The sequence below is a fragment of the Dendrobium catenatum genome, unplaced genomic scaffold (assembly GCF_001605985.2).
Source record: "Dendrobium catenatum unplaced genomic scaffold, ASM160598v2 fragScaff_scaffold_776, whole genome shotgun sequence".
NCBI classification, from domain to species: Eukaryota; Viridiplantae; Streptophyta; class Magnoliopsida; order Asparagales; family Orchidaceae; genus Dendrobium; species Dendrobium catenatum.
This window is the reverse complement of record NW_021319238.1, coordinates 242,996-256,768: the sequence shown is the minus strand read 5'-3', so window position 1 is coordinate 256,768 and position 13,773 is coordinate 242,996. Positions and strand designations below refer to the sequence as shown.

Below are 13,773 nucleotides of genomic sequence, written 5' to 3'. Positions count from 1 at the left end.
GGGTCGGTTATGAATCTTTTTTTCTTCATTATGTCAGGTTAAAAGTCAAATTCTCATTTAAATTATAACCAATTCTTTTTTAAGTCTCAACCTAAAAATATATTTTATAAGACATAAAATTAAATTTTATTCTTTATTTGATTTGATGGCTGAAAAATTAAATTACTATAAATAAAACAGATCCAAAGATACAAGTCGTCTTCCTCCTCACATCTGGTCCCAAGGTTACGGGCTTACGGCCAAGCCAAACTCATCCTTTTTAAGCTTCTTTTAACGTCGACCGTAGGAGAAACAAAACCCTACGCGCTCAGTCTTCTGAACCCAAAGGCCTACTGGTTCTCAACCACCGATTTACATTTTGCGTACCTCTATATAACAATCGCTATTCGCAAACCGTCTATTTCCCTTGTCTGAGGCCGGAGTAGCAGCGTTTACCATGGCAATGTCATCGTCACCGACTGCTTCGGAGTCCGCGGCGGCGGACGGGCCTGTGCTGAGTCTGATGAGCAAGCGTCTTCGAGCTCTGCGCAAGAAATACAACCGAATCCTTCATATGGAAGCCAGCATCGCACAAGGAAAAACCCTAAATAAGGAGCAGGAAGAAGTTCTTCGCTCCAAGCCTGGTGTCATTGCCCTCATTGACGAGTACGAGAAGCTACGGTCGCCACTTGCCGCCGCCGTGCAGGAGGAGATTGCCCGCGCTGCTTTTTCCTTCTCGTCAGATAACCACAGACATACGCCGGAAGCGGCAGATGAGTCTTCTTTGTTGGCCGATTCATCTATGAAGGACTTGCTAGCGCTGCTTTATTTTGGATGCCTTTTCGATGTAAAGCCCCAGAGTGATTTCGCTTCGACCATGCTGACTAGGACTCACGAACGTGGATGCTGCCTAACATATGATTATGTCACTGATGATGCTACGGAGCTGCTTGGGGAGAAAGACCTTGACATGATCTCTGCCCTGGCCGGACTAGTTACATCCAGGCCTCTTTATTCTGGGATCTCTCACAGGAGCGCATTACAGGGCTGCCTTCAGCACGCCAAACTCTGGTTACAGGGAGCCCATCAACCCATTGTTGTGGGATCCTCTGTTACCTGTACGTGTCTATCATCTTACCCTAGTTGGTTTTTTTCTTTGTCTCCGTCTAACTGTTATTATTTTATAGATGATTCCCTGAGGGTGAAGCTGAACAAGATTCTTGATTCGGATTACTATACTACAACACCGGAGATGAAAGCTCCAGTTGATGTTGCTGCTGCCGTTGGCAAGTACAATGCTGCATGTCAGGTGCAAGTTTCAGAGGCCAATGAGGAGCCTGCACGAGATGCACCCAGTGATGATGTGCTGATACATTATCATCAACAGGTTAATTAGCTGCTGGAAACTGTTTTTTTATTGAAGTATCTCCTTAGTTATGCTTTATTTTGCCTTTTGGTTTGTATTATCTTCTGCATTGTTAGGTTGAATTGAAATTCCTTGATACAGTTTAATGAAATTTGACTTGTAGAATTATGACACCTTGAATCCAAAAAGGACAATAAATGATTGTTCGGGCTGAGGCCCGGATATGGTGCGGCTCTTGGAAGAGCTGGAGTTTAAAGACAACAGCTGAAGTCTGTTGTCCTTGTAACCTTTCATTAGAAGTCTTGGCAGAGGTGATCAATTTGAGCACTAACATAGGCGTGATATACTTGGACATTCCGCAGTGGATTGGACACTGGAGTGCTGTTTAGTAAAACAACTCTCCCTAGGAATGACCCTAATCGTTGTGTTAATGCTTATAATTATGATGAATTCTACGTAGAAATGGTAGGATTCCTGCTTTCCAAGTAGCAAGCTTTTATTCTTTGTTTGTCATATTTATGAAATCTATTTTACTATTTCTCTTTCCTTATAATGGAGATTTGATGGTAGTGAGGCCTTCAATGCTTTATGGTGCTGAATGTTGGCCATTAAAAGAGAAGCATAATACTAAGTTAAGTGTGGCAGAGATGAGGATGCTCAGATGGATGAGTGGCTTTACCCTTAGAGATAGGATACGAAATGAGCATATACGTGAAAAGGTTAAAGTAGCTTCAGTAGAAGATAAGATTAGAGAGAGCCGCCTTAGATGGTTTGGTCACATAAAACGGCGGCCTTTCAATGACCCGGTTAGGAGCGTAGAGTTATTAGATTTGACTTATCTTAAGAGAGGTAGAGACAAACCTAAAAAGACTTGGTTAGAAAATATTAGGAATGACCTTTTTTATTAGATTTAAATGAGAATTTGACATTTAATAGGACACAATGGGGAAAAAGGATTCATGTAGCCGACCCCACGTAGTGGGATAAAGGCTCGATGTTGTTATTGTTGTTGTATAATTGAGATTTGAGACTCCATTGTAGTTGGTAATTCCAAGCTGATATCTTAAAAGCAATGTACATATTATTAGCAAAATTTCCTTGCATAAAAATGTTGACCAAGCATGATGACTCACCTACTCTTTGATTGTGTGTAATATACAGAATCCAATATCCTCTATTTTAAAGAGCTATTGAACTCCTAATTGAACTTGTTTAGGCCTTCTACTTCTATCGAGTGTTACTTCTCATCCATCTACTGTATATTCTTGTTTGTCTTCCTATGCATATGAATATTTATGCTTTTATAATTGTTGATCTAAGTGAATGGGTTGTGCGCAATTACATCAAATCCTCATTACATATGTATGCATGCATGCAAGTATGAATTTGCTAATTGTTTTAAACTTTGCTATTGATATTGGTTTTTCTAAATTTATATGTTGTTTCTTTTATGAATTTGATGAAATGTGTTATTTTTCTAAGTAATAACAAGCTTAACTATCTATCAAAAAAATATCTTTTTGTGAAATTTACAGCTTTTTTTGTCATTTTGGTAATGCCTATGCTTGAATTTTTCTATTTTATTGGCAGAAAATGGTCATTATTCTCCTAAATTTTGTATTCATTTCATGTCATTATATGGTCATTGAACATAATACCACTATTTTAATTTTAATGTATGATACAGAAACTTCATACAAATCTAGTTTCTTCAATTCACACAATGATTTATTGTCGATTTTATTCACCATTTTCAAGAGTTTGTATACTGATGTTTAGTACCTCTGCAACACATTGTTTATCTTCTAGCTTTATTTTTTCTTCTTGCAATTTTTATTTGCCTTTGCTAGTTAAACAAACATCAGACTGTAATTGTAAATGGAGTAATATTGCCATAAGTTATGGTGCAGTCGGGGTAATGGATGTGAACTGGGTTTCACCACCATTAATTTTCCAATAGCCTTTGAATCTGGTAATCTTTAGCTTTCAACCATCTATCCATGGGCTGAACATTGCCATCTTTGTCATTATTTGAATCATGATGATGATATGATGATAATGGTGGTGATGGTGATGGTGATGATGATGGATTATCATGCTACTACCAACCATTTACTTTTTCTCTATTTAGCTTGCTGTTCTTTATCGTTGAGAGTTGCATTGTTGTTAATTTTTGGCTTAAATAAATATTTTTGAATGACTTATCCATGTTCTAGCCTTTTTAGCTTTTTGAAACTTTTCCAGAGATTCTCATTCTTTTTTTTACTGCATTGTCCTCGGTAAACCTGGCCTCACATTTGAATGTAGTAGAGTTGTCTTGCACTTTATCTCTATAAAATTTTCATTCATTCATCTCAAACTTTTCAACTCCCATGGTTGTTTCTTTTGACCATGATTCTAAACCTTATTGCTTTGCTGGTTTTCTTTAATTCTATTTTTTAGTTCTGTTGGTCGAACATTTAATTGACCTAAAGCAACTCAAGTCATCCTAGTGTTAGGTGATCCTTACATATATTCATATTCTTGCAATGTTATTTTATTATTTAAGTTCCTGTAATGGAAATCTTTGGTGATTCTCTAGTTACTGATTTCTATTCTACATGATGCTTTGTTTTTTTCCTTTGTGAGCATCAGTTACGTATGTACTAGTGGATTAGATATATATTTTTTATAGGAAAACAACACTTTTATTATAATTACATATTTAAATATGCTACTCTTTATTTGTTTGACATTGGCATGAGAGTATATTCAGTTGGTTTTTGGAAGACCAGGTTTTGAGATATTATTCGATGGCTGAAAAGTCACTTTGACTCACACTAACATGCACCATTTAAATAACACGGCTGTTATGGTTGAGTATGCTATACATATTGCAGATGTATAAAATTATTTATGAGTTTCCAAGGAAGCCATTACAAAGTCATGGCATCAAGTCGCTACCAGTCAACTTTTATAAAACCTTATTGATCCTTCATAGGAATTATGGAGTTGCGTTCTGCAATGGCGAGTGCTAAGACTACTTATATATAACAGAAAGTTGTGTATATAGGCATATATCCATTGATTCACTTGGCATTTCATGATCCAAAGCACGCATAATAAGTACATTTTATCTCTCTTTTCCTTATCCTAAAGTCTCAGTTAGGAGAGGGAATACTCCAAAATGAGGGTGCGGATGGGAAGGCATGTGTCTACTTTTTTACTTGTCATTCCATGATCCAAAACATATGTTACAACAACAACAACATCAAAACTTTATCCCACTTAATTATTAAGGGATTTATATCATGATTATTTGACAAGTTTAATGCTGGTTGTCGACTATCTAACGTTACTTTCTATTTTTTCTAATCCCGGGCTTGAGACATGACAATGATAGTGTTCTCCTCTTTATTATCTCTCTGTTCGCTGATCCAAAACATACATTAATGTGAACAAGAAACACAAAATGGGTACATTATCTCTCTGTTCTCCTCTGTATTCTATAGCCTTGGTCAGGTGGAACATACCGACTTGCTTCACATGTTCAGATTAGGATTATCTTGCAAAATTGTAGAAATGAAAGTCTATCTTAGAATTTATTCATGTTCTTCTACCATTATTAAATAAATGAACTGTATTTACACGAAATACCATCTTGCATTATGCTGGGGATAAACATCTCAAGCTCTTCAGTTTATTTTTTTAATTTTTTTATTGACATTTGGGTCAACAAAGTGGAACTTTCTAATGTTCTAAATTGGTATTGGAACATAGATGGTACCATTCTACCACTTTTATGAAATCTGGATCCTATCAAATTCAATTCCTAGAAATTCTAGAATCTCTAGTTAAAAGAGGGCTTACAAAGTTTGATCGATTTTCATTTTTTGTTAACAAGTGGGATGATAAGATTAGTGCTTATGTATTCAGAAATAATTTCCACTAGATCTTCATTCTTCATGCAGCTTATGTTGTCACCAGTTTGATCAAAATTAAATCTTTCTTTATCAACTTCTATTCCAAGAAATTCTAGAAACTCTTGTCAAAAGAGGGTGACTGAAGTTTCATGGATTTTCTATTTTATTTAACAAGTGGTATGATAAAATAGGTGCTTCTATCTCTAGACATAATGTTGTGATTAGTGGACTTCCTTTTTGTTATCAGAATTGAGTAGCTTTTGGAATTCATCACTTTGTTTATACTCCTAATTTATATCTTCTGGGTTCACCAACTAAGAAAGATTATTATGTTAACATGATTTAGATCCTTCGTTGCTCTTTTGTAACAACACCAGTCAACCCCCATAAGATCTGTTAGTTTCAAAAGTTTATCATTTGATGGAGGAAGATGAAGTCCTTTTTGGTAAATCACTTCCATATCTGGTCATTTATTTGCAGCCATTCATCCATTCAATTTAAATTTGAATTCCCCCTCTTATTTTTTAGGTGAATAATGAAATTTCCTAGCTTCCTCTACTGAACAATAAAGGGAAGAGACAGTTTTGGAAACTATATGCTTTAATTAATCAGAATAATCAGAAAAATGCAATTGTATTCTGATTATATTGCCATTTTTAATTCCAATCTTACCCATACCAACAAAAATAATATCTTCTGGTTTCAAAATATTTGCTTCAACATGGAGGGGTTCAAGGATATGGTTGCTGATTGATGTTGGAGTTCCCATACTCAAAGCGATGGTTTGAATGGTAATAAAGTTGTGGGTCATTAGAAGTCATCTTTGTCAACAACAATATTAACAACATCAAGCCTTTATCCCACCATTGTTTAAAATTGCGCAATATAAGGCTCGTCTTGAGGTCCGCCTCAACGCAATTCCAGTGAAAAATGTCTCGAGGCTTACTCCTCGAGCTTTTTTATGAGATTATAGCATTGCATATATATACTTACGATTGATTCATCCAAGAGAGAAAATGATGACATATGATTGGTACCTTTCAAGAACAAGGGCTTCTTTGGATTGCAACAAGCAAAATATAGTTTCAAAGCGATCTCCAAATAATTTGATTGTTTATTTTTATTGAAAAAAATTTATATCTCAAAATGATTAATTTTATATTTCTACTTATTATGCTCATTACTTATATCATAGTTGAGTGGTGGATTCAAGTTGGTGATGGCATTCTAGAACTACAATATTTCACTATTAAGGTTTTGAGATTAATGTATTCATCATTTGGATGTGAATGCAACTATAGCTCGTATAATCAAGTCCATGCGAAGAGGAGAACTTATGTGTGAACCGTTAAGGATGAATTTCTTGGTGCATATCATGCACAATAAGAAATTGAATGATAGATACTTCAAAAAGAAATGGTTGCAAGATGATGTGAATCCTTTTCTTTGTGAGGATATGATATCATATGATGAATGGTTTATGGATGATGAATTGGAGGTAATACCATTTGACTTACAAGAAGAAGATTTGTACATTAATTTTTAAGCATTTGCATCCACCATAAGACATTTATAGAAAGAATTAAAAAATGTATATATAGAAAACAATTTAATTTTTTTAAGCTCCTTCAATTTGGAATGTTGATGACAAATATTTAGTGAAGAAGAAGATGGTTGAAATTGATAAAAAAAGCAGATTGGAGATATTATACTTCACAGGTGATGAAATGTGGCGTAGAAAGCAATTCATTGTAATGATACCTCAAGTGAAGACCCCCTCAATGATGATAGTGTAGATGACTTTTGAATTGTAGTTATAATATTATAGTTTTCTTTAGAATTAAATGTAGATGAGTAGATAATTGTGAAAGGACTTTGGAGTTGAACTTGATGTTATGTGATGCTTTTATGAAATTCTTGTACTTCTGTTGTTTTGTTATTGTGATGTTTGCATTTCAGTTCTATTTTACGCAATTTATCACTCGCCACTTTACGTCTTGTGCAATATTAGATTTCATATGCTAATTTATTATTTCATAGTTCGATAGAATGTTCATGTGTCATCCTTTAATATACTTTTTTGGTAATTATGTAAAAAATCATGTGTAACCTTTATTTTACTTTTAGTAATTTTAGATTTTGAGGATTGGAACTCAAAACGCCTTGAGTCTTATGCCTCACCTCACCAGCAAAAATGCTTTAATATCTAATTGTGCAATTTTAAACATTGTTTCACAGAACTTTTTTCTATGTGACTTTTGGTCTTAGTCAAATTCTTTTTAATCTTTTCGCTTTAATTTTTTCTAGTTATCTTTTTGATGATGCATTATCCACCTTTTGTGCATGTCTGAACCACATATCTATGATTTCCACGTTAATTTTGTATGTCCATCTTATTGACGCGTTTGCCTTTTTTTGCACATGGCCAAATCACTTCATATTTATTTTTACCAACTTATCATTAATGGATGATTGGGTGCTATTTCCAATCACTTCAAGATAGTAATTTATCAATTAACGCTTCTTTGCTTTGTAGCACGTCATCACTTTTAGATAATTATTTCTCAATTAAATTTTTCTTATTTTGCAACACATTGTCATATTAAAATAATAATTTCTCTGGTTCATATGGCTAATTTTGTCTAAAAGAACTTTTGTTAATTTTATCTTTGAACCATGGTTTAAAATTGCGTAATATGAGGCTCGCCTTGAGGCCTGCCTTTGCGCAATTCGAGTGAAAAGCGCCTTGAGGCTTACGCCTCAAGTTTTTTTCATGAGGCTTGCGCCTCAACTTGGTTGAGGCCCGCCTTAAGGCGCGCCTCGCCTCACTGGCGTGAGGCTTACGCCTCGCCTCACGAACGAAAAATGCCTCAATACTCGATTACGCAATTTTAAACATTGCTTTGAACCTCAATAATATTCTCTCATTGCATGATCCTATCATGGCATTTTATTTTAATTATGACCTAGCCTTAATTTTAAAAGTCATTCTATTATATTTGAACCTCTCACCTAAATGTGCTTTCCTTACTAACAATTTTTAATATTTATATTTTTGAGTATGTGTAGTATATCCAATCATTGTTTTGATAATACAGTCCTTTATATTTCAAAAAATTTCCATAGTTTTCCTGCTTCTCATTTATTTTAGGTCTTACATATTCGAACTATATCTTCAAAAAGCATACAACTAGATATCTCATATTCATCATCTCTTTTAACAAGCTTAATATAAAAATGTGAGCTCTTAAAATGTAATGTGAGTTATGAAATTTTAGAGGTGATGCAAATGAATGCGACATGTTCATTGTGGATGGGCGCGGTGTAATCTTTGCTTTTCAGGAAAAAGTTATACCGAGAAAGAATCATTTGGAGGGTTAAATCAGATTGTTTTACTTAATTATACTAATTTTATAAAATCCAAATCTATCAAGGGGGGCAAAAAATGTCATTCTCCAGCACATGCCCTCTATCTCTAAAGATAAAATCATTGAGCTAGTCTATTAGATCAAACTTGGTGATGGGTATTTTAAGGGAAACTTTAGGGAGATTGCTTTAAGTGCTATTGCTAGACCCTCTTTTGGTTTGGTTCTCTTTGCATCATTTTATAAAATTGCTCAAAAAGAGGCACGTCTCAATGCAATTTTGAAAAAATGCCATGTAACTTATGCCTCACGTTGGCTTGATGCAGTGTACATCTTAATGGGGTTGAGGTGTGTCTCTGGACAACTTGTAAGAGGTGCAAGTCTAAAGAAATAGAAGTTAGGTGATATGAAAAATTAATGTATAGAATAAAATCTATTTTATTATTTCTTTACACCTGAGCCTTGAACAAACATAAAGAGAATGAAAACAAGACATCCTCAACTCCCAGCCGAACACTATTCTCGTTCTCAGAGCTGCAACTAAGAAAAAGGGCGTAGAGAAAGCACCTCAATATAGTGATTATTCTATTGGAGATCCACTAAGTAATGGAGTTGGGGAGACTCTTGAATTTATAAATTATATTCTTATTGATTTAGATTTTTTGTTTATATTGAATTGGAAGTAGGAGGGACTTATTATTGTTACCTTTGGCTTGTTATTGATCTACATTAATGTTAATAAATTTCTTATTAATTTATTGATCTAATTTTGAGACGCGCACCTTAAAATGTCTTAAGGCTTATGCTTCATCTTACGGACATAAAATACCTTAATATATGATCGCATAATTTCACATCTTTATTTGCATCAATTCCTATCTAGGATTTCAATCATCTCTAACTCCTTAAGTGGAAAGTTTGCTTTAGGGGTTGAAACTTGCACACTAACCATCTGGCTTCTCTAAAATTTAAATTGAGCTTATCTTACGTGCTATGTTGGCTGATCACCACATAGTTAGCTGAGAGTGTTTCGATCCCATCATAAGGGATTTGTTATCTTTTTAATGGTTTTCAAGTCATAATGTCTTATGTGTGGGGAGAGGTCAATGTTGTTGCTGACTAGTTTATTAAGGGGTATTCTTGTAAGTGCTCTAAATTATGAATAACTTTGAGGTATATGTAATAGTATTAAGTGCAATGCAAAGCACATGAGTTCCTTTTTTTATTAATGTGCATAGCACAAAACAATGCGGTGTGTTTAGTGATAAGACCGTTCAGTATTTGTGTGTGTATGTATGTAATTTACCAAATTTAAACTTTATAAAGTAATAATTTTTAACAAATATAGTGATACATTCGATGACAGTAGTTTCTTACTATCCAAAGTCTTAAATAAGAATTGAAAAATGAAAGAATAAATTGATTAAAGAGTAGTTAAAAATCAATAATATTCATGAGATTGAGAGACTAACTTGCAATCAAAAGGTGGAGGCATGAGGTGAGCGTGTGTGAAAATGCAGCATTTGTGTTTTAAAAAAAAAATTGAAATCTGGCTTCTCAAGGATATATCAAGTAATATTCTTGAGAAGATGCATGTGGGCTCGAAGCTATTTGTGTTTTAAAAAAAAAATCAACAAGAAGTAATTAAGAAAACTAATGTTCAAGAGAGCATGAGGAGGCAAACATTGGGAAATAACTAACTTCACTGTGAGAATGGAGAAATAATGAGCAATGACTCAATGATTATGAAAGTCAATGAGAAGTGAATGTTTCTCGAACTTATTACGGCCTAGTTTGATTGGACGTTTTTGGTGCTTATTATTTTTTAAAAGCGTAAATTTACGGTTTGGTTCATCATACCACGGTCCCAATAACAACATTTTTTTTCATTTTTTTGCTGTTTTAAGAAAGTTTTTTATATGTTCTTCTCCGTTAGAAAACTCTTTTCTCTGAACCCATGTTTCTTAAAACTATCTTTTACAAAAGTACTGGATAACCAAACGAAGCCTACATCTTATTGAATAAAATCATGAAATTTGAACTAGAAAGTTTTTTCTTTGAGCCAAAGCAATCACACAATACTACCATGCAACACGACAAAGCGGCAAGGCACACTTTGTTGCGATTTTGTGCTTTGCACTTTGCAGGGAAGTGCTGCATGGGACTAATATATTGCTTTGCATTACTCCTAAAACATGCCCTTTTTTTATATTGATGGTAACTTTAAACGTATTACTTGTATGGACTCACGGGACTTAACTTATTTAGAGACTTTACTGCGTGATAACTTGGCAATAATTTTGGTGTTATAATCCTTTTCTTGTTTCATGATTCTTCCCTCTTGCTGTTTGATTATTTATTAGTTGGTTGTATCTGTCTTTGTTTTTTCGGCTTTTTGCGTTTTGGGTCTATTTCTCCGGAGTTATTATTGAGAGCTGCTGCTTTCAAAATTTTCAATATCCTAGGCATTTTATCTCTTTCAATGAAATGGTTTCTCTGGTTATTTTTAGTGTGAGTTATGGGTTACTCTGGACGTACATTTGGTTTAGTTCACAGCCTTGCTTTTCTGATGTTTCCTTTTGGACTGTAGCATCATTTCGGAATATTGTGCTTTCAGCTTGCTGTGATGGCTTTAGGTGTCATTTTTGTTCCTCTTTATATTTGAGCTTGTTGCTTTCCAATTCTGATTAGAGCGAGCGATTCTGGTGGGTTCTTTCCTCCATATTAAATTAATTTTGTTATTAATGAGTTACTTCTTTTGTTACTGTTGGCTTTACTTTTATGTGGTTTGGAATCCCTCTGAAGAATTGGTTTTCATCGTCTCTGCTTGACTTTTTTGAAGATTCCATATATTGGTGAGGTTTCTGAACATTTTGGTTAGGATAAAATTATTGCAATATATATACATTATTGTTAAATATGTATTGCCATAGTGTAGGATTTGTTAATATGCTAAATGTAACAGGGATGCGTACGTCTTTATCAATTTCATAATAACCATGGTAGGGCATTAGTATTGATTTGTATTACATCCGCCATAAATATTTAGAAAACATGCTTATTTTTTGTAACGATAGATAATTTTTTAAATATGGATTATTTTATATTATCATAAAATTATTGTTGCATCTCACCTATGATGCACCTATACACCTATTTATGATGACGTGCCGCATTAGACACGTAATGGACACAGATACACACCTGATATGGCTCAGATACTTGTCCGATACAGAAAAAAAATATCCCATCAAAATACTATTTTAATTAAAAGGATACACGTATCGGACACATGTATCCTTTTTTATTTACGCATGTATCCATTAAAAAAAATTACTCGAGCAACCCTATTCATTTCTGTGAGCAGGGCTAGGTCATTTCCTCGAGTAGAGTTGTGTTCATTTATTCTAGGGTATTTTCATTTACTTATTACACGAGTAGCCGATGCCGAAGGCAAGACGAAGAGTCGGGATTCAGAAATAACAAGCGAGACAAAGAGCCATTGCTAAATTTTGAGCTGAATTTGTTTTTTAGATATATTGTATGGAATTCTGTCCTTTTTCTAGTCAGAGAATTGCCTCATGTGATGATTTGGGTAAAGTTTTTATTTATTTATCTATTTATTTTTAAATTAGTTGTTTAATTTGTTATTTTAGTAGTTTGGTACATGTCTATAATGATGACCTTTAAAGTTGTTGCTACTCTCTTTATGCGTTCCAGGAGGATCAGCAGGAAGATAACCATGACAGAGAAGTCACTCCCGATCTACCTAGCCCTGGGCATGATCTTCAAAGGGTAGAATCTATAGTATATCCTAAAGAGGAAGATGAATCAGTTCCCACCGGTGGAGAAATTAAAGCTAAGCAGAACGAGCAGCTAACAGCAGAAGCAGATACGGCGGAGCATAAACAGAGAGACTATGAGTCCAATGATCCGCAATATGTTCCTCGAAGGCTACATCAAAACCAGAGAGGCGGCGGTGGCGGACGGCGCGGAGGCGGTCGGAATCAGAGAGGTCACTTCAACTCCAGCAATGCACGCGGTCGCCATGGTTGGGGCGGAAATGGTGGCTACGAGAACGGGCGAAACCAGTACTATGATCATGGTGGCTACGAGAACGGGCGAAACCAGTACTATGATCATGGTTATCATCCAAGAAACTACTATAACCCCCGGCTCGGAAGGGGTGGGAGAGGTGGAGGTTCTGCCATGTACAACTATCATGGAGCTTCAGGTACTCATGGCCATGGTCCTTCAAATGTTGAACTGGGTGCAAGTGCTTAGCTGGGAAAAAAAATCTATCGCTCTAACTTCTACATTATATATTATTTAGAAATATAGTTATATATTAGTCCTCTTTAGGTTGTTTTTGCCTTCCCATCCAGTCTTAAGAAAGTAAGATTTTTGTAAATGTTGCATCGAATTTTCTATGTTTTGGGTGCTGGATTCAGATGGAATTTTGAATGGGAATTGAATGAGTTGGTGGGACTTACACTTTCTGGCTGATCTTTGCTGTTTGGGTCTTGCTGTTGCTGCTTAATTTGGTGGTAATATTAATATGGCTGACCGTTTTGGTGATTTCATATAAAGAGATTTTATCATTGGATTTGTATTTGTTTTGATTTCGCTGGTAAGAATTTGGATGTTTGTTAATGTTTGCTAGTGTGATATCGATGAATTTGAAATTTATCATCTAATTTATTTTTTATGCATTTAAAAATCAATTGATTTGTTCGGTTTTTAAATATATTTTTAATTCTTTTTCACTTGCTATTGCAAACCGCCAATGTTTGCCTATTGTTGGCTACAATTTTTTTTTTTAAATTCATACGGAAAATAGATTGATATATTCAATGGAATGGCAATCTAATTAGCTCATTGAAAGCACTAATCTCAATAGCTCATTCAACTTCCCCTAAACCCTCAACCCTACACGCTAATATTGTAGATCGTATATTTAATAAATTGTATTCTACCAGCAAAAGAAAGTAACCTTGCTCATTCAACTTCCCCTAAACCCTCAACCCTACACGCTAATATTGTAGATCGTATATTTCATAAATTGTAGTCTACCAGCAAAAGAAAGTAACATTGCTTTTCAAAAAGATAAGAGATTTGTAAATTTTTCAAAAGAGGAGAAAAAATTGCAATCTTCAATCTG

The 13,773-nt window shown here is 34.6% G+C and overlaps 1 protein-coding gene across 1 annotated transcript; it reads left to right on the top strand.

The window, feature by feature from the left end:
- The first annotated feature begins 203 nt into the window (after positions 1-203).
- On the top strand, positions 204-13,190 carry LOC110113364. Its single transcript, XM_020845913.2, has 3 exons — positions 204-1,097; positions 1,167-1,366; positions 12,333-13,190. Exons 1-3 carry the CDS (start codon positions 437-439, stop codon positions 12,894-12,896), a joined length of 1,425 nt encoding a protein of 474 aa, XP_020701572.1. The 5' UTR covers positions 204-436; the 3' UTR covers positions 12,897-13,190.
- The last annotated feature ends 583 nt before the right edge of the window (positions 13,191-13,773 follow it).

Bases quoted from the DNA above. Each gene is read 5' to 3' on its own strand.
- LOC110113364 (XM_020845913.2), top strand. From the start codon at position 437: ATGGCAATGTCATCGTCACCGACTGCTTCGGAGTCCGCGGCGGCGGAC. The intron at 1,098-1,166 runs GTACGTGTCTAT...ATTATTTTATAG, and splicing joins TGTGGGATCCTCTGTTACCT to ATGATTCCCTGAGGGTGAAG. The intron at 1,367-12,332 runs GTTAATTAGCTG...TATGCGTTCCAG, and splicing joins TGATACATTATCATCAACAG to GAGGATCAGCAGGAAGATAA.